Below are 24,223 nucleotides of genomic sequence, written 5' to 3'. Positions count from 1 at the left end.
TATATGAGAGCATGTAAACTATGATTAAGGAGAATTCATTATCGTGACTACATATATTCGTCGTCATCCCAATCCTTGGTCGGACTTGGCAGAGGGCTGGCCTTGATCTTGGGTCGTGATCTGAAGACTGCCTCCATATCCTCTTGAGCCATGAGTTCATCGGTAATTATGGTCATGTCTTCTTCTTCCACCTTGGGAAAATAACTTCCCTCCTTCTTAGGGGGTGCCTTCGTCTTTCGCAAAGAGCGTCGCCTGTCCAACTGGGCCTTTTGTCTCGCCTTGTCGAAACCAGCCATGCTCTTCCGGGTCCGAGCAATGAGATCAAATTCTTCGTCAACTGATGTTTGACTGGGATCCTCTGCAGAGACAGGTTCTGAGGACGTTGGTGGGGATATATCAATGTCTTCATTATCGGGGTCGAATGCTCCACGTGCCATGGTCAGGCGAGTTCGTTCAGCGAGTGAAAGAGTGTGTCGAGGTTTGGGTCGTCGTTTGACGGGAGAAGGAGAGGCCATATCCATAGATTCGAGGATCTGGTCTGCCATTTCTTGGGTGGGGGAAGGCCGCGCCGGCATCAATTCTGGAGATTCTTGTAGTGGCAGAGGCGACGGAGGAGGAGACGGTTGAGGCGATATATGAGGTGACAGCTGAGGTGAGACATCGTACTCAGGTCGTGGAGAAGCCGCAACAGGTTCATCTTCAGGTTCGGGCGAGCTAGTCCGTTCAACTGATGACGCACGAAGAATACGAGCTTCGTCCTCAGATGGCTTGCGCAAGTTTCTGGCGCGCGAAGAGACTGAAACAAAAGAGCCATCCGTATGGGCCAGCTTAGGGCGCACCGGAAGCCTTCTTGACTTGTCGAGCTTCGACTTGAAAGACTGAATCGGAGTTTCAGCAAACCCATCCTCGTCTTCGAGTTCGCTGATCGCCCCCTCCTCTTCCTCTTGTGGTTCGGGGGCCGGGGCATTGATGGCTGGTGTATTCTGAGAAGAAGGGCGCTGTAAAAAGTCAAGAGCTGAAGACTTTTGAGGTTTTGTGCTCTGCAACTCGTGGCTCAGATTGGACACAAGATCCTCATACTCCTTGAGGAGCTTCGGTTTGCCGAAAGTCGCCTTTTTAGGGCTAGCACTTCCAAGATGAAGTGCCTCGTGGGCACCAAATCCAAAATCGATGCCGTTCTCTTTCTCCTTTTGCTTGACCTTGGATGGGGATGGTTTGGGTTGATCAGCGGACAGTCTGTTGCGGAAGGTTTGCCACTTTTGAAGTCGTTCCCTCTGTACACGTACTCGAGTGTCGAGCTGTTCCAGGAGGCCTGTTGAATGCTCCTCAAGTTCTCCGAGACGGCCTTGCTGGACTCTTCTCCACACGCGATCAAAGGGCATACCCAGAAGTCCATCCTTCTTAACGCTGGCGTCTCCGTAGAGTAGCGTCTCCATCCATCGCTCATTGCCAGACCAGTTATTTCGAAGTGTCCGCCACATTTCCCGTCTAGCATCTTCAGAGATCGTCTTGCCTCCCTCCAGGGCATCAAGTGCCTCTTTTCTCCTGGCAATGCCCTTCTCCTTGACATTTAAAAGATCGGCAAAGTCACGGAACCTTGAGCTTGCGGCTACCTTGCTGTTGAGAATGCGACTGATGGCAACTTTGTGTGCCAAAACCATAGTGTTCAGATCTGTGTTGTCGCTCTGGTACCCGCGGTCCTCAAGCGCAAGTCCGAGCGCAAGTGCTGTATGTTCACCGCTTGTTGCGACCTCTTGAGCAATAACATGTTTGAGAACAGCAGATGAAAATGCTGCGAGAACTTCCTCGAGTCGTTCGCCTCGACATTCGTCCAGCATTGTCTTTCGTACAATAGCATCTCGTCCGAGGATACCATTCTTCTTTGCTTGCTCGAGAGCTCGTAGTAGGGCGGCTCGTAGGTTGACCGATTGTGTTTGGTCAAGAGGAGGGAAGAACGGTTTTAGTTTCTACAAATGTCAGCTTGATTGTCGCATTTAGTTTGTTGTCTTACTTTTTTTGTTTCATCGGGATCCCATAGCGCAAAGAGCTGGAAGAGCGCCCATTCAACGCAGTGAACTCTCTTCTTCAGGCCCTGCGCACTAGAACCGCCGCTCGCAAATGTTTGGGCCTTGATACCAGGCCAATCCTCGTGTTGATCGAGGTCCAAAAGATTCAGGTTGGTCAAAAAAATCGACAGAGCTGGAGGTCCATGGTGAACATGAGGACTTGGCGCCGTCGCTGGTGCTTGCTGAGTAGATTTGTTGGTAAAGCCGGCCACTAAGCGGGCAGACCGCGTACGAGGCTGAACTGCAGCCATGGTGGCATGTTGAAAGAGAGTGTTTCGAGAGTGAAAGTGCCGTTTATGTAGTTTTTTCGGCAGATATGCTGGTACCACCTTGAAAAGGCGGAGTGTAAATAAGGTAAGGCTGATGGTAGAGTAAACAAATCGGAAGACGGCAGAGTTGGTGGAGGTGGAGGTGGAGGGGCTCAACGGCAACGGAGCCCTGTCCTGACGGTTTGTGGGGCCGGCGCTACCCTGCACCGAGCGACGACCTCACCCGTGAAGTTCACTGTGGTAAACCCAACGGGTCAAACCTTTTGAAGATGACCTGGAAATGAGGAGTGGCTTCCATTCTGGCCATCAGGACCTGCTTACATCCTGCTCCATGGAGTGGACATTCTGGAACAGCACGGACTTCAGTGAGCCCTAAAGTTCCCTTGTCGCAAACCTCCTGGAAACAGTACCATTTCCCGACCTTGGCCAGGAAGACAAAATCCAACAAGTGGTCGACATGTTCTTTGTTCCCAGAAGCGATCAGTGGCTGGAACTGCTCCATAACTTGAGCATGACTCATGATCGGTATTGTGATCCTGTACTTGTGTTTCTCGATCATCTCGATGACGTTTTGTTGCCAAGTTTCTTCTTCTGTTGTTTGAGTAGGAGCCAGCTGCAACGATGCTATCTCTGCTTTTGCTTGCTCGAACGCATTCTCGAGGCTTCTATATTCAGCCAGTCCACCAACCACCGCACCGAAAGATGGATTGACAGTCTTTTTAAATGACTCCATGCACTCATCCACTCTGTCGAGTCTCTCTGCCAGTGCTTTTGTCTTCTTCTTAAAGGCTTCGTGCTCCTCCTCAAGGCTCTTCCTCAAGGTGTGTTTTTCATCCTCTGGCACACCGTCCTCGTCGATCCTTCGACGTTTACCGGTGTGCTCGAGGCCCTCGCCGAGCTCTTGTGTGGAGGACATGACTGTGTCGTCAGTGATACTGAGAGTCTGTGTTGTTACTCCGATGGCGATAGGCGGGGGGAAAATGAGGTGAGAGGTTGATGACTGGTACAAAAAATGAGGCGACAGGTTTTGTGTGAATCACAGATTGGCAAGCCGATGGAGGGGTGAGGTGACTGCCGCCTACCAAGGCCATGACACTGTTAACGGCTGCCAAGTGGATTCACTGTCAGTGAAGCAAAGACGGGCCAACAGGCCCAACCTCCGTGGAATTAAGGTGAAAATTTGTCGTGAAATTTCTGTATTTGGTATTAGCATAAATCTCTGCTTTGGCACGGAGACTTTGCAAGGCTCGACGTGATGTGAACTGTGTCGCATCGGTACCTAATGCTCAGCTGCCTAAGGTTACTTTGGGTTAACGATGCATATTTGCTACAATATGTTGATTTATCGTCATCTTCCTCAGAATGATCGATGCGCTATAACAAGTTTGATTGAGACTTGCTCGCCTTTGAGTTTCAACCCCTGAACTGGATCATCTGGATGCTCCATTCTTGTCTATCCGGGGTTAGAGGTTTTGTCACCTTCGTCACGAAATCTTCACCTACACAACATTGTATCACTCTAGAATTTTATTTCAACGTGTATGAAACGTCCCTTGTATTGTATTCCTTAATAATTTACCTTGAGAATTCCTTGTTCCATCATATCCCCACCTGCGTACCTAGCCCTCGAAAGAAAACAAACAAGAACTCCCAATAAATATCGACAAAGGAATATGATAGACGTAGCTATGATTAGACTTACCTTTTTGCTTTTTGCTTTCCGGTTCATATCTCTCCGTGATCAAGCTGGATCTGATGGAGGTTAGTCAAATAACCAGCAGCACCACAAACCTCTCAACTTCACACCCATCAGACGAAAGTGTATCTCACCTCCGCCGAATCAAGCTGAGCCTCGTTGAAGTAGGGGCCATTGTCATCCTCATCCTCTTCCTCCTGCGTAACAACCATTACTTCATCAGGGTCGGAGTCTTCCTCAATCTCTTCCTGCTGCACAACGAACACAATTTGACCAAGATAGGAGTCATCCCCAGCCCCAAAGCCCTCGTCCGCATGGGTAAACACAGGCACGTACTCTGCATATCCGTAGGGAAAGTGACTCATTGGTTCTTCCTCCTCGGGAATGGTCGGGAGTCTTCGAGCTATCTCCTCGATCTCAACATCATCACCCTGAAAAGTATAGTCCTCGAGCGAATATTCGTGATCATGGGGGGCGTCAGTGGAGCTGAAGTAGAGGTCAGAGCAACAACCGCAGTCCATGACATGGTCCACGTCCATCTCATCATCAGATGGTGTATCGTTACCATCATCAATCTCAGGACAAGGCTCCTCGAGCTGAACATCGTCAGACTCATCCTCTTCAATTTGACCCTGCTCATACTCGTCAAAACCACGCTTTCGAATTCCCCAATAGGTGTCTTCCATGTTAGAAAGCCTTCGAGGGGCATCTCCATACGCGTTAGAGACATTGTCACCCTCCAATGAGCCACCAGTGTCGGAACTCTCTTTACTCGACTCCTCAAAACAAGAATCCGAGACGTCAGCCTCATTGACATCCTCACGCCAACAGCTGCTGAAACCCTCAAAGTCCTCGGCAGGGAGAAACGGATACTCAAAGGTGAACTCATGAAACGAGCCCTGGCACACACCGGCCTCACCCATCTCAATATCGCGGTTACCAACAAACCTGTATCCAGGAAGGTAGCCGTTCAATTCCGACAGTGTCTTCGAATCTCGTCGAGGGGCAGGGGCAGGTGAAAGACGGCCATACACAAAGTTCTCGTCCAAGTCCTCCTCCTCAACATCGTAGATACCATGATTCTCAACACCTTGCGTTCGGTTCATTTTGATGTCTTGATTCTCGGAAAAGCGTGTGCCCGAATAATAGTGATCCCACTCGACAGGGGATGTGACAGCCCGGGTCTTGGGAGATCCGGGGGTGGCTTTAGGAAAGGAGACTGTGATAGTAGGTACAGCCATCCTGGAAAGAGAGTTTGAAGATGAGAAACGGTCTAAAGGTCGGAATTATTTTTGTAGTGATATTAAAGCGCTGCTTGTTTGAGGAGAGACTGGTGTTGTTGACTGAGGGTGTCGAATTGTGCGGATAAGGGAGTGGCTCTGATCTGGGCTCGCTGTGAGATTTATATACATACATGCGAGATACAGTAACGCTAGCAACCAAATTCAACAGTAGGATACTTTGTTAGTATATTGTTCCAGGGAGCAGCTACATGTTCAGTACTCACTTCAACCGACAAAGGCGGATTTATCGCGACCCTGAAAGAAACCGGGTGTTCATCCGACCACAACTTCTGAACATGGAATGCTATTCAATAAATCTCTCGGGCAATAATTGGAAGAAAAGAAGTAAGAATGATCACGTAAGCCTGGAAGACATTGGTACTCATCATGTTCAGCCTCTGGGCTGATTGTCACGCTGAACATTGCTGCTGTTCAATCTGGGGCCACGATCATGCGGCAGATGGCCTAGTGACTGGCTGAAACTATGTCAATATCGAAGCCATGAATACGGGTGTGACATTGTGAGTCTCGATTCCAAGATTTTGGGCCGTCATATCACCTAGAGCATTGCGTTTCAACATGGTAGAAAGAATGAGACAGTCGACCATGGCTTGTCTGGTGCCGCTCGCTCTATTCAATAGTATGAGTATGTACATGAAAGAATCAAACTTCTGACCTTGATGACTGGTCTCAGTGTGGTCTAAAGGCCTGCCAAGTTTATGCAAAGATTGCCTCAGGCTGTCCACGAATTAGGCAAACAGATTACCTTCCAAGTTATTTGAGGTCGAAGTGGGATGGAAGGGGTGATAACGAGACAACTGACCCATCGGCCATCACCCAGTCCATCGCACCTCCCCCGTTCCGCGCATCTATATCCATCGCATTTTGTTCATGATCTCGGCACTTCCGTTCTACATTCTCCATTCTCCGTTCTTCAGACTTCAGACTTCAGAATTCAGACTTTGCTCTTCACAACTCATCGACATCAATACATCAACATCACATGCTTCTACAACATCACATCCCTCCACCATCATGCCATCAGATTCAGAAAACTCAGGTTCAGAGATCTCAGGTGCAGAGGTCTCAGGGTCAGAGATCTCAGGTTCAGGGATCTCAGATTCGTGGCACAAGTTCGACGACGTAAGTTTGGAAGATATTTTCCTGAGTAGCGAACTGACTATTTCCAGCTCGCGGACCGTTACGACCTTCTGTCATTGTCTTGGGAAGACCTGGGCGAGCCGCCTAAGGAACCTGGGAGTCCGACAGCCGGAACAGAGGGAAAGCAAGAATCCCATGGGACCGACACTGAGGAACAACACGCCATGCCTTCCGAAGAGGCACAAGCCCAGGGCTTCTCCGATGATATAACCCAGATCCGAGCATGTGCAGTCTTTATTCAGTGCAGATGCATGCCGCATCCACCATCGGAGCCATCGAAATATTACCTTCTTCGTGTCCACCCAGATTTGAATCATTCTGTGGACTTGTTCAACGCATTCCCCAGCTTGCATGACACAGACTCTGTTGAAGAGAATGTTCGCTTTCGTCTTGATATACAACATACATTGTGGTCTGTTGCCAACAATTCATCTTACGATTCGAAACACTTTTACTGTTCTCGGGCTGTTGCTGAAGGGGTCCATGGTAATTTGGCTGCCCGCAATTCGTAGGATGCTGCGATGCAACTTCGATGCCATAGTCACCCAGTTGATAACCCAACTGATCCTTGCTTTTGCAACTGGCTCACCCAGAGGTTCAGGTCCATGCCAACTGAGGATTTTCATTCTGGAATCCTTTTAAATACGGAATTCTGCAGTGGTTGCGATCGCGTTTCGGTTGAATATGATCCCTTCAGCTGGCTTCTAGACTGAGTTTCAATGGGCAGATGCAGAGTTATCTCAATACAATGGAAGTGTTAGATTCCTAAGGTACATAAGAGGTACCTTCAAAGAATCCATAATGCGAGACCTTGAATCATAGAAGGCTCCTATTCTTAGCAAAAATCTAAACTCCTTGACCAACGTCCAGATTGTCTCCCTCACTGTCCTTCCTTTTCTCGAGTGACTCCCCTTTCAACTGGAAACAGATCCAGACACTTTCCAAGAGTCTGACCTTCAGGCTTGGGCAGGCTCCTTGTCGACTGCTTCCAATTTGGCCTTTAAGGCTTCCACCTCCTTGTCAAGAAGCATGGCCGAATCTCTCCAATGCTTCATCATAAAGGTCTTCGAATTGATGATCTCCTTGAGTTTTTTGATTTCATCGATCATTTCTTGTAAACTCTCTGGGCGTGGGCTCTTTAAGCTTTCCTCAAGATCAGAATCATCACTGGATTCGTCTACAGAGTTGTCCGTATCAGCTCTTGCTGAGCTGAAATCCTCGTCAAGGCTGGTGGGCTCGTCGTCTCTGGACCGCAAGTCTCTCTCTGGTGTCAGTAGCTGAGTTTTGGGCTCGAACTCATTTGATAGTTGTGATAGACTGCATCTTCTCAGACTAGAAACAGTCCCCTCGAGGTTGCCACGGTGCTCCATCTGTTGATTGCTGAACTTGCGTATCTTGCGCGGCGCATCGTCCTTAGAGTCGCTAGACAAGCGTCGCTTGGGCATTTTTATGTGTAGTAAATCGGGAAATGGTGAGTGTCTTTAAGTGAGGAGGGCCTAGCGTGTAGGTACGTGGTATGTATTTATGGAAGTGAGTTGCTCAGTTTCTGTGGGAAGATAGGATCGGTATTTATACATGGAGGATTCAATTCACTATCTGGAGGATCAATTCACTCGCATATCTTCTTTCATGCACGACCCCTTGGTTTGCAACTATGGACCTTTCATGGAAATGTAACGCCCATGTCTTTGAGAGCGGAAAGCAGCAGTAGCGGTGCATTGAAAGACTTGTAGCGCCCTTACCATGTAATTATCTCCGTGAAACCTCAGCTGGAGACAGAGAAGAATATTCATGAAAGGGGATATGGTGGAGAGATCGTCGGCAACCATTTCCCATGTTTGACTAGACCATTCGTGGTGGGCCGCCAACAGATTATATTTCTTTGATCTGACTATGTGCTTGCGTTTAAGCATATCACATGTCGTTACGTGGATGGAATATCCGATGGTGCTGTGCCATACGGGCATGTAGTCTCTCCTGAGATTGTTGCCAAGGCTGGCCCTGTGTTGACCATTGGCCTGAAGGACGAGAACGATAACATGATGGACCATCACCGCAGGGTCTTTGGCATCTGTAAGGCGATAATATAGTGGCATGAGCTCTGTCTCAAAAAGACAAATGACCGCTTGGTCCTCAAAGAATCCGACTTCGCTCGCGTTCTTTATCATTCGCACGCCGAAAACCCTACACAATTCAGCCATCTATTAGAATTCAACCTGGATGTACCCAACGAGAGAGCAGCCATCTGGGAACGGCTACTTCCGTCCTTTCTCTTTGATTTCTGTTGTGCGGATTTGAGACACGCTTCACGAGAGGGACTACATGCTAACCTATGATGGTGGTGGAGTGCCGGTCATGCAGATTGAAACCGCAACACAGATCCCAACAATCCATTCCGACTCTGCAAAGGGAGGCTATTCCTACCTGCTGGTCTTTGCTATGGGACCAGAGGGCGGAAACAAGCCTGGTGAGTTTCTACCTGGAACCAGCTAAGCGAAAATTGACCCTAAGCGATGGAAATGTTTAGGTAAATCTAGCCTGAGCTTAGGTTACTCTTTGCTAAGTTTATTTAGCACCCTATACTAAGGTCTGTTGTTTTACTGCTTCTTGAGGCACGTCAACCTGTTGACATGGTTCATGTCTGGTAGAAGGCAACATTCTTTCTTTTGGGTAATTTATGCCTGTCATTTGTACGAGGACTACTGTAAGAGCACAAGTAATTCTACATACCCATAAGTACATCATCGGCTGGTCCTTTTGGTCGGGAGCATCGCCAAAGAAAAAAATATCTGTGTGGACGGCACATCGGCCAATGGGAATGAACAACTATCGTCAACCTCTTTCTTCTCTGAACCATAGCGGCCATGGATTGGAGGTGTCTAGATGTCAAAGCCAGCCCGGGTTCAAACGACGAGACCAGCTATCGCTGCTACCAACTCCTGCCTCAGTAGCTGCTGTGTTGCCCGAGATGCGTCTCTGTTCCCCGGGAGGGCCCATTAAGCAGCCTGTTGATGTTGACGTTGACCTCGCCCGTAGTCTGTGAGCGGCCGACCGTAAGATGGACGGTCAGGTTGGCTCGTTCGTCAGTGGAGTGACCTTGAATTTCATCAATTTCCTGGAATCGATTGAAGACGAATTTCAGAGTATTAGCTAAGTCTCTCCTCAATACATCCCAAGTCCCCCGAGACCCAGCCGACGGATCCTCGTCTATGTTGGCTTGGGATCTTTTTCTTTTCCTGCCCCCATTCTTCTCCATTCCGTCCTCTTCGCCATTGACGCTGTTGTAGCTTGGATACCCTGTCTGGTTGGGCGCGTGGAGCCTCATGGAGAGCAAGGGCTGGGAGGGCTCGTTTCCGTGATTCCAATGATACTGTCCGGTAGAGGCAGTCTGGGGGAGATATTGTCCATTTGGATAATTTGCCCAAGATGGTGGGGGAGGTGGAGGCACAAACTGAGCAGTCGGCTGGTAATCCGTGGCATTATAAGGAAGTCGAGACGGATGACGTAGAGGCCCATGCTGAGCAGTAGACGGGTAGCCTGTGGCACTACCTGGAGTCGGAGGGGGATGCGAAGGCAGAGGATGTTGCAAATGTCCACCGCCGTGCTGACCGCCCGACTGATAACCATACTGATCTCCACGATCATTGCTTCCAGCAAGCTCGCCTCTGTCGCCATGATGGAGGCCATTTTTTGATTCTTGGTAATTCGGCTCTTGGTGATTCGGCTCTTGGTGATTCGGCTCTTGGTGATTCGGCTCTTGGAGCTTCGGCTCTTGGAGCTTCGGTTCTTGGAGCTTCGGCTCTTGGAGCTTGGACTCTTCGTGATTCGACTCTTCACCACCTGCGGTAGACTGTCGCGATGTCATTTCTAAGTGCTTCTGCTGATATTGCGAGAAAGTGGTAATGCTTGGTGTCGATATAGAGAGACGATGAAGTGATATGTTGAGTTGAAAGGAAATGCCGAAGGCTAGCCCTGTCTGCTGGCAAACAGACTCTCATCTGATATGGATCGTTGCTGACATTGGGAGGAGCTGGCATTTGGAAGGCCACTTCCAGCAGGTACAGCGGAGGGCAAGAACAATTGGCAAGGAGCATTGGACAAAGCTCAAGTTGGCAATAGGCCCCGGAGGTCTGTGTAGGAACTGATATTTGTGCAAAGAGTAGGTATCGCCCATGCTCTTATCCACGTCTGCCATGGTCTGCAACAAATTCTCATCGACAAGCGATAATATTGCCTATTTGGGATCTGACTGAACATACTGTCTGTTGCAGCGCTTGCCAACTGTGGTTGTGTTTGAAGGTAGATTAGGTAGATAGTTAGCACCTAGAGATGTGTGAGAGTTGTCAGTCGCTGCCACTTCCACTACCTTCCATCTTTGCCAGACAATCAACCACGATCAGCGCTCAGCCCCTGCCGCACAACTTTAGTCTAATCTTTCCCCTTCCAACATCCTCAACATATCATCGCTCATCGACATTCAGGAACTTCCCCCTTCCACATCAGTTGAGAAGGAAGGATGACGTCGCAGCCAGCTACTCCTAGCGCCATCGCAGTCTCCGGAGAGGATGTGAACGGTGACACAGTTGTCAGTATATGAGCACACCAGTCAGACTGGGTTAATAACCAATATTCATACAGAATCACCTTCGCCAACGCTTGCATGAGGCCGAACACACCATCACCGGGCTGAAAGCGACGCAAGATTTCGTTGTGGCCCAGAATGCGGAGCTCAAGAAAGAAAACAACCAGTTGCGGGAAGACATGGCCGTACTTCGATGCCAGAACTCACGGGCTGGTAACTCTAGCAATGAAGCCATTACAGGCGGCAGCGTAACAATGAGCCCAGAAGACTTGAAGAAGCTCCAGGGCATCCTCCAGGAAGTGAAACGACACGGCAGCGAGCTTCATCAAAAAGCCGGAGAACTTCGCGACTCCGTACTTCTCAAACAAGAGGAGTTCAGTCGAAAGCGACGCCGCACAGATTCAGACACCGACAAAAATGAAGAAGAAAGCCCGGCAACGCAATTTGTCAAATCGTGCAAACAGTACAATACCCGGACAACCCGCTGCACTGTTGCCTTTCAGGGCGCAATCAAACCCTTCATCGAAGACTTGAGTCACGCATATGAACCAAAGTCATCATTGCCTCACGAAAAGATAAGGCGAAATCTAGCAGATTTTGCTTACTCCAGAAACAAACCTGGGTGGCATTGTCTTCGACAGGTCTGTGAGAAAGGCAAGCTCTCGACTGAGGCCAAATCCTTTTCCGTTTGCGCGCTTCATGGCTCCGATTGCGAGTTTCTTATCTGGAAGCAGCAGAGCAATCCGGGCAACATCAGTTTTACAGCATTCGGGGAATTCGAAAACTCTGCTAAGTAACAAAATGGCCTAGTCCGCTCAGCGCCGAGTAGGGCAAAGGGACATAAATTCGGGTGCGACAATCATTGGGGTAATAGAGACAGCAAGGCATCTCGAGATATCACAAAAGAGTAATCGAACGATCGTTTAAGAAAATAATGTGCCTTTAGAATTTAATTAAGTATTAAAATGTTCGAATAATTGTCCCTGCACCTGCATATGGTTGTCCTCAGGGAAGCACTTTGGCCAAGCTCTGTTGAGAGAGGAGTCTCCAAACGTTAACGCCGTACATAACATTCAAAAGATGTTCATATTTATTAAAATTACACCCAAAAACAGTGTTGTGACTATGTTGCTATCAGTATGGTTCCATAGTTCCAGCTCACTTGTGCTTCTCGTCTTTTGCACCGTGAGGGTCCGTCTCAGCCATCGACCTTGTACAAAAGCTTGAGGACAATGGACTCACATGTAAGTCTCAGTGGCCGGGATTTTCCTTAAGGAAACAAACAGTCGATTATGACACTTCTAAAACAAGCTAATGGCGGTTGATCTCAGAAGAGTCTCTTTGGTGATGGATCTTCTCAAGGCCTTTGTTCATCCTTGAGGGGACTGAACCAGGTCATGACAAGGCATAAGGAAAGCTCAGATTTTCCAAAACACCATCTACGACCTGAAACTCTGATGTTTTATTCAATTTCAAATGCTATTCGCTGTGTAATAAATCGCTGTGAATAATTCCAAATCTCTCCAGCCCCTCCTGAAATTTGTCTTCCTCTATGCCCAACAACATCCATTGGCATAGGCCTAGTCGTGGAGCTCGACTCTTTTGTTTTGTCCAAGCCAGACCAATCGTCCCCAAGATTTATTTATCGGCCTTTGTTTGACAGCGTGGGCTTCGAAATCTTGAGTTGTTCTTGTGTTCTCGATGGTTGAGGCTAGGCTTTTGAGATTGTCCCAGAAATTGTTGGTTGCTCAGCTCGGGCGAATTGTTTCACAACCCATCAATTCAGATTGTCGCTCTGCGCCGGGGTTTATCCTCCAGTAATCTCCGTTTCGAAGATTGGTCGCTTAGTTGAGTGTCGTTATTTTCTGGAGTTGGTGGCTCAAGTGTTGTGGTATCTTCATCTTCATTGACAGAAATTCTATCTTCATCATCGGTATGATAACCATTGGTAGGAGAGTCACTATTTGGATCCCATCGTTTTGGGTCCCATGGAAGTAACCCCCTTTGGCTTTGGTCAGCTGTTTGTCCCAAGAGGTGAAGATGACTGTTGTACCTTAACATAAGGAGTGCTTCTTCAATATCGTCCTTCATCAAATGGTGGCCATCTGTGTTGAGTTAGCAGAAGGCCCAGACGGCTTATCTTATATTGTTACGTTTGTTGCTCGCTGTGGTAATGTGGCGCCTTTGTCTTCGTGATCTCCGATCTTTGTGGGTTCGAGACATTGTTGAATCTGGAGTTATGTTGGGCTATTCGTGGGCAGGAGGAGCTTTCTTAGGTTCTGTTCGAGTGACTCCGGTATATAGTGATTTGTAAATAATGAGTTTGATGATAAAAGGGGTTCAAAGGGATGAGTTCACGGAAGGGATGTTACCATGGTTGATTTTAAGATGGATGGAATCAAAGTCTAGGTTATATTGAGTTGAGGGCCAAAAGCTGGCTCTTATCTTTGAGAGTTTCTACGGAAGGTCCTTTGCAGCCGTTCGAAGCTACAGGCAGCTTACAATCTTGAAGAGTCACCATCCCGTCTTAGGTTCCCTCCCCGCTTGAACCCCCCTCTTCTCGATCTCCCACTTTCCTGCATCTTTTTAAGAAGTTACTTCCTCCACGGCAACCTGGAAGGTTATTCCTTCAAATGCGGATCGCGGTTCCAAACCTTCCATCCTCGTCATCGCGCTCCAACTTCAACTGGCGTGTTCTGCAACTTGCAATTACCACCATTGTGCCGGCATTCATACGCCACTTCCCTTTTACACAACCACACGAAGCGACTTTCCTGCAAGACTCACCATGTCTTCCTACTCTCACAGCAGAGAAGAGGGCCGCGACCCAAGAGGCGATAGATCACAATACTCCGGCTACGACGACGACAACGTAGCTCCTCGTAAGTGTTTACCTGCTTTGCACTTAACCTGGTTGCTCATTATCACACATAGATTGGGACCAACACGTAGATACCCCCGAATGGAATGATGAAGCCCCTTCGCGCTCTTACGCCAACGATCGAAGTCCCGCATAGGAGCAGGATTCTCGTCAAATTGAAACCTTGATGGCCGAAAATGCAGACCTTCGACGAGACCTCCACCGTACACAGAGGACCAGCCTCCAACTTCTTGACGCTCAAGAGGAATCGGCCGAGCGCATCCGTGAACTCGAAGACAACAAATACGCCCTGGAGGAAGAAGTCGCAAATATGCGTGCCCAACTTGCGTTTGCCACCGGGAACATCATTAATGAAACCCAAGACAAGGTTGACGCCTCCACATTCGCAGGCTCCACTGTACGCGCTCTTAAGCAACATATCACTGAACAAACCGAAATCATCGAGAATTTGAAGATCCAGAAGAGGAATGCAGTCACAGAGCTCAGTCAATTTCAACGCCAGAAAAAGAAAAAGAAAACGTCCCCCTCCAGTAAAACAAAGTCAGAGAAGATGAAGTCTGGGAACCAAAGCGCATCTTCCGATGCCAACACAGCGCTCACCACCTCTCTGATCACTTCCTCTGACCAGGCCCAATCTCTTGCACCATCAGCCCAAGAACATGCACTATTTTTGGTTGAAAAAGTTATGCGCGATCGCGTGATTCGTGATGTGCACCTATCTCGTAGAGTCAAAGGCTTATTACAAGAGGCTCTTTCGAACGCCGACTTGGGGAGAAATGTGTATGGTTTCATCCATCGAGGCAAGATCGGTTGCTACTATTGTTTCCACGAAGTTTGCGAGAAGGGACCTGATGCCTCTGTGGAGCTGCACTTGGCTGATCCGAGATGCCAGCTCGGAAGTGACAAATGCAACTTCCTGGTCAAGGCGGTGGTCATTGGTGCTCACAGAAAGATTCAGGTCTACAATCCTGCTATGGGCACTTCTTCTTGAAGCACCAATAATACCTTGCCAAATTGAAGGTAGCGCGGCTATTTCAGTCGTCATTTTCTTTCGCGTTTGATGATGGGTTATGGGCTCTTGGTGTCGAGGCCAAGGGAATACGTAGACCACCAGGTCAGGGGACAAATTCAACTTGTCTTCCAAGCCCGCATATACGCTATATGCAAGAGGGAATGTATGATAATGTTTTCGGGTCGCTAGGTAACTCAATTGATCTGCAATGCATCCTTGAGCGTCTTATGTGACCATCTCCGATGACAGCGGTGAAGACAATTCATCTAGCTCCTTTTGGCACATTGCCTCGTCGGCACATATTTCTCCTGATGACTTGAAGCACTACGGGCTTCACATATTTACCATTCAAAGCAATGGCGATTGAGGTTTTATAAAATCTCTAAATGATAATCACTTCGATGAAAGTATAGTTTTGATAACGTACAGATTAATGTATTTTGGTGACCTTCTATCATAATCCAGGCAGCTTTCTCTTTGACAGCACAAGTTGAGAAGTGATCAATATTGCCAGAACAGCAGAATTTTATTCCTAGCAAGAAGTCCTCCAGCCCATGATACTTCGCTATCTCACGATTGTCGCCTCCTTTCATCAGAATGCGTGCCATCTCCCCTCGTATACTGTTTCATATGCTCGTTCGTAGCCTTTGCCTTTTCCAACTCAACATCTGTGCAGATACATAATGCTAGACATGATGGGGAGCAGCTGAAGCACTCTTTATCGTCGGGCTATCGATATTTAGTATGCGACCAAAGCAATGGTACAATGCAGAAGCAGACTCACGGCGAAAGACCTCAACCCTGTCACCGTTCAGGTTCATGGAGAAGCTCCTGCCAAGACCAGAGCGGCCAGCGAAAGAGTCCCAGCTGATGCTGTTAACCCGGCTGGCGTCACCTTTTGCGCCAATGCTGAACATGATGCCTCCGACAGGAGCGGAGGGGTTCATCGCCTTGACATGGCGATAAGCCTTGAGGAGCGCTTCCTCATCATCGACATTGAAGGAGATCGTCTTGGCGACGGAGGGCACTTTGCTGTAGACATTGCACTGAGTGCCACCTCCATAGCTGTTACTGACGACACGAAGGTCGGGGATGTCCTTGCCCCGACGGCTGTTGCGAGTCACAGCCTGGAGGACCATACTGTCAACTCGCTTCAGAGGCTGCTTCTGCCTCGGAAGCAGTTGGGTCTGTGGGGACCGGAACTCCTGGGCGGGCTTGAATTCCTGAGCAGGTTTGAACTCATGTGCAGGCTGGGGCTCTTCAGCTTTTGGGTTCTCAGCCGCGGCAGAGGTCGGGGGATCCCCAAAAAGGCTGCCTTGAAAGCGTTTCTCAGCAGTCTCAGCACCGTATGGAAGAGGTGGAGGAGCGGAAACCACGCGCTGGCTGCGGGTCAACTCAGGAGGAGGGATGATCACATCATAAGGGCTCTCGGGAGAGCCCCAAGACGGAGGGCCCCAGGCGCGCTGCTGCATACCGAAAGGCGGGTCGTCGAAAAGAGAGGCAGGGCTTGGATAATAGTTGCTTTGGCTAGTAAAGCTGGGAGAGATCCAAGTTCCGTAGGGGTTGGATCGAAAGTTGCCCTGACGAGGAGGAGCAGACTTAGGCATCGTGATGGAAAAGCACCCTTTTGTCGTGCCGATGAGATTTGAAGTGAGTGAAGAAGAAGGCAGAAGCGCGTGTTTGGTGGGGAACGGGTGAAGGTGGATGAAATTTGGTCGATGCAGGCGGCAAACGGCAAACGGCAAACGGCAAAGAGCTCAGCAAACGGAAGGCGCCAAATGCTTCTGCACCTGCCCGCTATAAGGGTACCTACCTTAGCTTGCCAAACTTGGCTGCAACTTATCAAAGTATTGACAAATATCACCCTCAACATTAGTCCCTTCAACTCATCAAAGTGGCTCTCTTTCTATTCTCAACTCCCAACTTAGTCTTTGGTACCAACCTCCAACTAGACAATGTCCTCGATTACAAACTGTAGCTGGCCAGACTCTCTTTCCGACGACGTCACAGCATCCACAGGAGACCTCAACAAGGACAAGCCAGTTCCTCATCTCGACTATGTCCCTCCTATAGCAACAGTCAAGGTCAAAGCCTTCTCAGAGCCTTGGCCGGGCGATAACCCCACGAACTCTCAAAGAACAGAGTATGTCAACGCCTACCTCGCTTGGGCACGGCACGAAGACCCAGCGCTACAACTGGCAGTACGAAACCAAGCTCGGGCGAGAATTATTAGGGCTCTCCCGATGATCCAAGCCAAAGATTGGACCGAGGCCGAGACTGATCACTTGCATTATCTCATCGACGAAGAATATTGGCGTCTCTGGCGTGAGTCCCCCGATCACTCTTCAAACAAGCTCGCCCCTTACTGACTATTATATCCTTTCAGTGGAAGACGTGGAGCCCAAGCCTTTGTGGCCTTGGACACATCCTGATCCCGTATTCTTTACCTTCAATGAAAGCTCCCGCTGCTTCATTCATCGTCCCCTCCAAAAACCCCCGAGAGTCCCGGATAGTACACCATCAGAAATGCCGTCTCTCTACCAATTTAATGTCAATAGAAATAGCGACATTCACGATGCAGAGCCAAATGTCCCGGCGACAGGTCGTGGTCTTCCTCGAGCGCTGCATTGGCTGGCCAATTCTGGCTTAGGCTTGTGATGAAGTGGTTGTATTTCGACGAAACCTACCGAAGCGTGGTCTAACTTGGATGGTATCTCTTGTAAACATGAATTTTTCTTGTATGCTCTGTGTGATTGTCGTGTTTTTGCACAGCTTGGATACCATGTGTGGCCTGAGTTGGATAGCTATTTCTGGACATATTAGATAGAGCGAGCTGCGGCAAGCTTGACTATTCTCCCAAATACTAGCAGGCAACAGATTCCACTTAATAGATCACTTTCATTTGTCATATCATTTATATGTGAGATCCCGTGGCGGCTTCGATTGACATTAATACCTTCAAGTTCAACAAGTGAGGTCAATTAACTTCCGGCATGGTGGGGTACGGGTCCGGTGTGGTAGATCCACAATCCCGGGTATCTACCGCCTGCTCACCGACCCTACGCTCGTCCGACGGCAACAAAGTTCATGGTAGCACTCCAGACGAAGTATTGCCGAAAGAACCATACTTCTCTTACTGGTTTCTTTTTTAGACCATGGAACCTTCGTTGTCTACGGAGGCAAATTATCTAACAGGTATAGCAGTCATCTCTCTCATAACTACCCCAACCTCTCATCATTCACATCAAAATGTACCACGCCAGCCGTGCTGTTGTTTCCATGCCCTCGGTCCAGTTGGAGGATTGAACCGCGAATCAGGCTGCGGCTGATTCCCTGTCCCACTCCAAGCTCCTCCTTGCCTTCCGCCCTGTCTTTGTGGCCCCGATGGACGAGGCTGACCACCTTGTCCATGACGGCGCTCTCTCGCCTTCTTGGCCTGGAATTTACGCTTTCGATCCCGGTCTCGGGCTCGGTTCCTCTGTACCTTGCGCTTTCGTGGATGACCACCTGCAGCCTTAGGAACGTCGGGAGCATGTTCCAGTTGTTTCTCTTTCATCTCCTCGTCAGATGACTCAATTGATATACTTCCTCCGTCTTCAGAGCCACTCATACGTGGCTCTTGTGCAGGACTGGGGTCAGGCTGTGTGGCGAAGGGGTTTCGGAGGCTCGATTGGGCCCCGTTGCGCTGGTTCGCAAGAAACCCCTGGAATGGATTGAGCTGATCCCTATGGTCAGCTATATTCCGGGCCAAGCCACCAGCCTCGGGATCGAATGACCGACAGATAGGATTGACGTCTGGTTCGAAAGGTCCCGCTTGCTGAGGATCCCTGTGAAAGCCACCCAAGCCTGCGTTGTTGGGCAGAAATACGTTATTGGCTGGGACTAAATGTCCAACGACCTCGTGGTAAAAAACACTGCCTTGTGTGCGAGGCTGTGTCATTGCAGCACTGCAGAGCTTCCTCCTTTCCAGTTTCTTCCAAACCCCTTTGTATGCTTCCAATAGCTCCTTCAATCCTGAAGGATAGCTTTTCGAGGTTTGACCGGCGCAATATTCTCGATAATGGAAATCGCAAGAGATGTTGACCCTGCAGTCATGCAAACAGTTCAAGGCACTGATGACGACATCCAGGTCTCCAGTACGTACCAGTATAATGTCAGTTGAGGCTGGTACTGCGCACAAGCCAACCTGATCAGCTATCAACGCCAGAAGCTTGGCATGAGATGTCATAGGGACACCGGAAGCCTTCAAACGTTCTTGATGGACGCGAAAGCGCTCTAGTACTGGAGAAACTGAGAATTCGTCCCGATTGCCACAGCCGAGGAGATTCAAGATGCGAGCCTCTTCCGCAGAGAACCCTTCACCGTCATCTGTCCGGCAGATGACTGTCCATCTGATAATGATGGGGAGAAATCGGTACGCATTTGTCTCCTAGAACAAAGGATGCGTCATGATTCTCTTGAGCTTGTCGCAGAAATGGGGCGTCCACAAGGGGTTGCGCTTCATTTGTCCGGCATGCATAAAGCTATCGCTGCCGCTATTGTCGAACTCGAAGTGGTGATACATGGATAGCAGGGATAGAGGATCCATGTTGCAGAGACGATAGGATATCTCGAAGACGGAGGAAAGATAAGCACCGCGATCGGACAGGCGCTCTATTGTAGCCTTAACCAAACCACTCTCCCAAGATGCGTCCAGCTCGTCTTCTTGCGCCTGGTTCCAGGTGTGGGAATCGATAAGTTTTGCGAGCTCATACTGCTCTTCTTCCTTCATTCTTTTCTTGCTGATGGTATCTGATTACCTGTTCTTCTCCCTCATAAGATTGACCGAGTTTCTATAACTCTTGATGAGTTCCGTGATAGCTTGACTCTCATAAGGGTCGGGCGGGACCAAAACTTCCCCATTGCTGAGCTGTGATGTGTCGATAGTTCGGCATGGAGAGCCTCCATAATTGCTAGGAATATACTCATCGCCCATCCAACTTTGGTGGCTGTATTTCTCATCGCCCAGTGCCTGTGGTGGCGACGGGAATCGCGTTTGCGGTTGTCGGACAGCATTTTCCGCAGCGATAGTCTTTTTATTCTTGGAACCTCGTGGTCTTCCTCTCCCTCTGCGTATGGGAGGTGCCTGTGCTTGATTAGGGGTAGGGATGCTGTCGTCCACAAGATTGATGGGAAGAGACTGGCTCCCATCTACAAACTCCACTTCCGCGTGCTGGTTTTGGGGAGTTGCAGGTAACCCCATACCCGGTGAGCATTCTCCTGGCGGCAGATGATTCTCATCCATTCTTTTCCCTTTTCGAAGCGATCGCTTTTGAACTGTCCGTGCGTGCTCTTGTGGAATATCCAAGGAGGATGTTGGTTGGTGGTGAGGTGATGAAAGGAAATCTGAAGAGAGGCCCACCCTTGAGGCGGCTTTGCCACGCTCTGACTTAACACTAGGGGCCGTACTGTGGTACGAATGCAGCGTAAGCCCCAACTTAACAGAAGGGCTCCTTTATAACCCGAGTTAACCAAAGTGGTATCAAGAATCTCGGTAACCCGTCTTGGCTGTCTACGATAGTGTCAACTGAGAAGGCCACTGACGGAAGGGGAATAGACCACGTTGTGATTGTTTCCTATAGCAATTTTTTCACTGGGATTCGATCGGAGTCCGAGTGCTTAGCCTGTTGGGCTCAACAAAAAAACGGTATATGTTGAACGCTTGACATGGAACCCGCAGAACAAAGAAAGAAAAGTTCATGGCGCATGTTTGTTGCTCTCAGCGTCAAAACGCATGACAAAGTTGACAAACATGATGAGTATGGGAGATCCTTGTATTACCATTTCGTATTTTCACAATGGATGTTTGATATGGTGATATCATCCCCAAGAATGCAGTTGTCTGCTTGGCCTTTGACCTGATTGATCATTGACTCTCCAGAAAGAAATGAATGTCCCTATTGCAACAAACTTTTATAATTCAAGCCATTGTAGAGGCTGCGACTGGCACCGGGAGGCAAGCGCCAGGAAGTCTGGACCTTTCCATCAGAGACTGGCATTTATTGAACCTGTCATTGTAACAATTGTGAAGGAAGAGCTGTGGCATAACGGAGCCTCCAACAAACTCATAGGTACCTACAGCTCGACATTGAAGCTCCAAGACAGAGACAATTGCATGGTATCAGTACTGCACTCTGATTAAAGTTATTTAATATGTCTCATCAGCAACGAAAAGGGCTCTGTACATGCCGGGTCTATTTCGGAGCAGCAACGATAAGTCTCATACGATTCGCAACAATGCCCACCAAGGCCTAGCACCCGTTTTTGACAATAAGCACGAGCTGGCCGCACGGGAAAAACTAGCCAGCTTTGGTCGATGATACGAACTTATTGCCATGAATGGAAGGGGCGTGATTATTCATGATACCGATTCCTTTGTTCCCAACCAACAAGTGACCCCTGCCCCCATCCCCCTGCCGTCGAGACAAAGAATCACCAAACGGAAAGACATTGACAGCGACGGAGATGGCAAGACCCAAAGGAAACTATTTTGTACACATCGGTTCAATGACAAGGGTGAAGAGACTAACGATAGTCTAGTAACGCAAGCCCCCCCTACCGCAAAGCTGTTTCAACAAAGAGTCACCTGCTGAAACTCTCACAGCTACCAATCTGTCTTCTTCTTCTTGGGCGCGACCTCCATTGAACTCGCTGAACTGTTCGAGAGGTTCAGATTCCTAGCCATGGAATGATGAATGATGAGTATTCAGGAGGCGTCCCATCGCGACATGCAGCATCTCACATCAATATTATACGAAATTCTAATCTGATCCGACCACACAGATCAGGGGAACTCGGCATTGTCAAATGTGGGCTGAAAAGCGTTGAAGTTTCTTTGTTCTACTAGTACCGGCTTTCGAAAGATGTATAATACCCGTCGAGGCTCCCACCAAGCCTGGGACCAACCCAACAGCAATACCAGTACTCATCCCCATTATGTCCGCACGAGCAAACGATATAGATTGGGAGCAGGCCTTGAAAAGTCTTGTCGGCCATCTCGATAGGTTCATCGAACCGTCTGATGGCGAGATCTTCGGCCACCTCAAGTTCAGGGCCGCCGAGGGAGACATCTTTGGGATCCCGGCCATGTTGTTTGAGCATAGAATTGAACTTGACACCAAGATTGTTGTTGTCGTCTCTGAAAGCAAAAGGGCAATGATGGATAAGAGCCTGATGCCCAAAGCCAGCGCCATCATGCGGGCAGCTTTTCAAGCTGGACGAGCGCTCACATCGGAATTGGCAATCTATACGTACGGCGAGCTTTTCAACATTCTCAAGAGCTTTAGAGACCCCAATTCCTGGAACCAAGCTTCTCGGGGCTTCTGTGATCCTTTCACAATTTTCTTGATGGATGTGGACCCTGATTTCAGTGCGGAATTTGTCCTGGCGCTGAATGCTGCGACTATCTTCACCAAAACATTCAATGCCAATCAGCAGAACCCAAACACCACTCTCAAGCTGGTGACCATGTCATCTGAGAGCATCCATCCACTCATCTCGAGTTTGTTTAGGCGATTCAACATGAATATCCGGTTCTTTAATCTACCCGTAGTTGACAACAACTACTGGCCCAAGATGGTTTATTCGGCCGACATGAAGAAAGCACTGCGCAACATCCAGGACGAGATTAGGAAACATGGTCACGGTCGGAAGAATACCATCATCACGTTCTGCGGTGAAGATCTTACGCCTGATGAATGGCGTGGAGACCGGTTCATCAAAAACATGAGACACATCCAAGTGATCCATCCCGGGGTTCTAAACGTCATCAAGAACGTCAATGAAGATATGCTGGTTTCCTTTCCCGAGACCTTCGAGGCTGCCTTCAAACTTGAAATTTCTGGAAATGTGCATATAGTTGGAAGTCTTGTGCGGAAACGACGTATCTTGGATCGGCAGACTGGTCACGAGGTTGAAGCCACACTCAAGCTGTCGAAGCTAGAGCGTCAAGCCCAAATGGATGCGGCATCGTGGTTCGACATTGACCACAGTTTCGTATGTTTCTATGCACCCGATCACTACCTTGACTCTCCCCAATTCGACTTCCCTCGTCGCATGAAGTTTGCCTGTGAGCAGATTGACGGATTTGCCGCGGCATGGACGGATCTAGGAAACTGGCCTGATGAAACGTTCGATCTTCTTAACCATGTCTTGCACGTCGAAAACGGCACGGCTAACGACAATGACCTCCTTCCTGGCAAGGCCACGGAAGATGGGATTGATTATTATAATATCAATACTGCTCTCGATCAAACCTGGAAACGCTTGCAGCTCCAAGGCCTCATCGGTCCTGTTTACACTTCGTATGCATTTGGTACAGCCATCCCTGCCGGGCTTGCGGGGTTCTTTCACGACCTCAGCTATGTTACAAAACATATTGGCAAGGCCGCACATGCCATGGCAATAGAATCTACGTCGTCAACTGTCAGTCAGCTCAAGATGCACGTGCTTGCGGCTCTCTGGGTCGGCATGAAGCGACTCGTCCAAATCGACTGGCGAAACTCCAACGGGAATACCAACCAGGAGATTTGGAACCTTGTTGATTTTGGCAGCACCGCCGCGATTGCTCGGTACGGCACCCTATGGTCCAAGTTGGGCTTGATGGAGGCCGTCTGGGCGAAGCACGCTGCAGGGTCTTGTCCTAATAGCACTGCTTCACATATCATTGATGGTCGCATATCAGCCTCCACGTTGGCGAGGTCAAATTGGATAAGGTATAGGCAATCCATATCCGCTTTGGCAGACCGTGATGCGATTGAAATGCCTTCCGTCGATGGCTTCTTCCTCAGAGAATTCGAATTTGAGAAAAGCGATTACGACGACCTGTGTAAGCCCTTCATGCAGGCATACTCGAACCAGGTCGCCATAGTCACGAAACGCGGCAACCATTTGAAGATGATCGACTTTGCATCTGGACAACATCTGGATTGCACGGAGGATGTTAGGCATCTGGTCGATTGGGCAGAGATCATTCGACAGGAGGAAGACTCTCAAGTCCTTGGGTTCTATACTTCAGCATCTCGAGACTCGCGGGGTGTTAGAACCAAGATCTCTGACTGGAACTGGATCCCCATTAGTCTCTGGGCAGAATGGGGTCAGACTCTGAAAGTTACTCATCAAGTGGGAACAGAAGCTTTCAAGACGCAAGGGGCCACCGGCCCGCTGCCCCGGGATCGCAAACGGAACCCCGACGAAGTTTGAGAGTTCAGCGTATTCTTTACTTTCATATGTAAG

General features: G+C 49.0%; 15 protein-coding genes across 15 annotated transcripts; 5 read left to right on the top strand and 10 right to left on the bottom strand.

Moving 5' to 3' along the window:
- Positions 1–47: 47 nt before the first annotated feature.
- On the bottom strand, positions 48–2,317 carry FMAN_05478 (uncharacterized protein; the record flags this gene model as incomplete). Its single annotated transcript, XM_041827859.1, has 2 exons — positions 48–1,967; positions 2,012–2,317. 2 exons carry the CDS (start codon positions 2,315–2,317, stop codon positions 48–50), a joined length of 2,226 nt encoding a protein of 741 aa, XP_041678780.1.
- A 250-nt stretch (positions 2,318–2,567) lies between these two features.
- Positions 2,568–3,251, bottom strand: FMAN_05479 (uncharacterized protein; the record flags this gene model as incomplete). Its single annotated transcript, XM_041827858.1, has 1 exon — positions 2,568–3,251. The coding sequence occupies one exon, from the start codon at positions 3,249–3,251 to the stop codon at positions 2,568–2,570; it is 684 nt and encodes a 227-aa protein (XP_041678779.1).
- An 893-nt stretch (positions 3,252–4,144) lies between these two features.
- Positions 4,145–5,272, bottom strand: FMAN_05480 (uncharacterized protein; the record flags this gene model as incomplete). Its single annotated transcript, XM_041827857.1, has 1 exon — positions 4,145–5,272. The coding sequence occupies one exon, from the start codon at positions 5,270–5,272 to the stop codon at positions 4,145–4,147; it is 1,128 nt and encodes a 375-aa protein (XP_041678778.1).
- A 1,077-nt stretch (positions 5,273–6,349) lies between these two features.
- FMAN_05481 (uncharacterized protein) lies at positions 6,350–6,987 on the top strand (the record flags this gene model as incomplete). The annotated part of the gene is made up of 2 exons (XM_041827856.1): positions 6,350–6,457; positions 6,505–6,987. 2 exons carry the CDS (start codon positions 6,350–6,352, stop codon positions 6,985–6,987), a joined length of 591 nt encoding a protein of 196 aa, XP_041678777.1.
- A 444-nt stretch (positions 6,988–7,431) lies between these two features.
- On the bottom strand, positions 7,432–7,920 carry FMAN_05482 (uncharacterized protein; the record flags this gene model as incomplete). Its single annotated transcript, XM_041827855.1, has 1 exon — positions 7,432–7,920. One exon carries the CDS (start codon positions 7,918–7,920, stop codon positions 7,432–7,434), a length of 489 nt encoding a protein of 162 aa, XP_041678776.1.
- Positions 7,921–9,419: 1,499 nt separating this feature from the next.
- FMAN_05483 (uncharacterized protein) lies at positions 9,420–10,340 on the bottom strand (the record flags this gene model as incomplete). Its single annotated transcript, XM_041827854.1, has 1 exon — positions 9,420–10,340. The coding sequence occupies one exon, from the start codon at positions 10,338–10,340 to the stop codon at positions 9,420–9,422; it is 921 nt and encodes a 306-aa protein (XP_041678775.1).
- Positions 10,341–10,991: 651 nt separating this feature from the next.
- FMAN_05484 (uncharacterized protein) lies at positions 10,992–11,854 on the top strand (the record flags this gene model as incomplete). The annotated part of the gene is made up of 2 exons (XM_041827852.1): positions 10,992–11,060; positions 11,114–11,854. 2 exons carry the CDS (start codon positions 10,992–10,994, stop codon positions 11,852–11,854), a joined length of 810 nt encoding a protein of 269 aa, XP_041678774.1.
- Positions 11,855–12,839: 985 nt separating this feature from the next.
- Positions 12,840–13,280, bottom strand: FMAN_05485 (uncharacterized protein; the record flags this gene model as incomplete). The annotated part of the gene is made up of 2 exons (XM_041827851.1): positions 12,840–13,162; positions 13,211–13,280. The coding sequence occupies 2 exons, from the start codon at positions 13,278–13,280 to the stop codon at positions 12,840–12,842; spliced, it is 393 nt and encodes a 130-aa protein (XP_041678773.1).
- Positions 13,281–13,845: 565 nt separating this feature from the next.
- Positions 13,846–14,929, top strand: FMAN_05486 (uncharacterized protein; the record flags this gene model as incomplete). The annotated part of the gene is made up of 3 exons (XM_041827850.1): positions 13,846–13,939; positions 13,992–14,063; positions 14,121–14,929. The coding sequence occupies 3 exons, from the start codon at positions 13,846–13,848 to the stop codon at positions 14,927–14,929; spliced, it is 975 nt and encodes a 324-aa protein (XP_041678772.1).
- Positions 14,930–15,636: 707 nt separating this feature from the next.
- On the bottom strand, positions 15,637–16,422 carry FMAN_05487 (uncharacterized protein; the record flags this gene model as incomplete). The annotated part of the gene is made up of 1 exon (XM_041827849.1): positions 15,637–16,422. The coding sequence occupies one exon, from the start codon at positions 16,420–16,422 to the stop codon at positions 15,637–15,639; it is 786 nt and encodes a 261-aa protein (XP_041678771.1).
- Positions 16,423–16,905: 483 nt separating this feature from the next.
- FMAN_05488 (uncharacterized protein) lies at positions 16,906–17,600 on the top strand (the record flags this gene model as incomplete). The annotated part of the gene is made up of 2 exons (XM_041827848.1): positions 16,906–17,273; positions 17,351–17,600. 2 exons carry the CDS (start codon positions 16,906–16,908, stop codon positions 17,598–17,600), a joined length of 618 nt encoding a protein of 205 aa, XP_041678770.1.
- Positions 17,601–18,194: 594 nt separating this feature from the next.
- FMAN_05489 (uncharacterized protein) lies at positions 18,195–18,890 on the bottom strand (the record flags this gene model as incomplete). Its single annotated transcript, XM_041827847.1, has 1 exon — positions 18,195–18,890. One exon carries the CDS (start codon positions 18,888–18,890, stop codon positions 18,195–18,197), a length of 696 nt encoding a protein of 231 aa, XP_041678769.1.
- Positions 18,891–19,379: 489 nt separating this feature from the next.
- Positions 19,380–19,721, bottom strand: FMAN_05490 (uncharacterized protein; the record flags this gene model as incomplete). The annotated part of the gene is made up of 1 exon (XM_041827846.1): positions 19,380–19,721. The coding sequence occupies one exon, from the start codon at positions 19,719–19,721 to the stop codon at positions 19,380–19,382; it is 342 nt and encodes a 113-aa protein (XP_041678768.1).
- A 24-nt stretch (positions 19,722–19,745) lies between these two features.
- FMAN_05491 (uncharacterized protein) lies at positions 19,746–20,234 on the bottom strand (the record flags this gene model as incomplete). The annotated part of the gene is made up of 1 exon (XM_041827845.1): positions 19,746–20,234. The coding sequence occupies one exon, from the start codon at positions 20,232–20,234 to the stop codon at positions 19,746–19,748; it is 489 nt and encodes a 162-aa protein (XP_041678767.1).
- A 1,691-nt stretch (positions 20,235–21,925) lies between these two features.
- FMAN_05492 (uncharacterized protein) lies at positions 21,926–24,190 on the top strand (the record flags this gene model as incomplete). Its single annotated transcript, XM_041827844.1, has 1 exon — positions 21,926–24,190. One exon carries the CDS (start codon positions 21,926–21,928, stop codon positions 24,188–24,190), a length of 2,265 nt encoding a protein of 754 aa, XP_041678766.1.
- Between the last annotated feature and the right edge of the window lie 33 nt (positions 24,191–24,223).

This window comes from Fusarium mangiferae (assembly GCF_900044065.1).
Source record: "Fusarium mangiferae strain MRC7560 genome assembly, contig: FMAN_scaffold002, whole genome shotgun sequence".
Lineage (NCBI taxonomy): Eukaryota > Fungi > Ascomycota > Sordariomycetes > Hypocreales > Nectriaceae > Fusarium > Fusarium mangiferae.
Note: the sequence above shows the minus strand (reverse complement) of the source record. Positions and strands in the feature narration are given on the sequence as shown.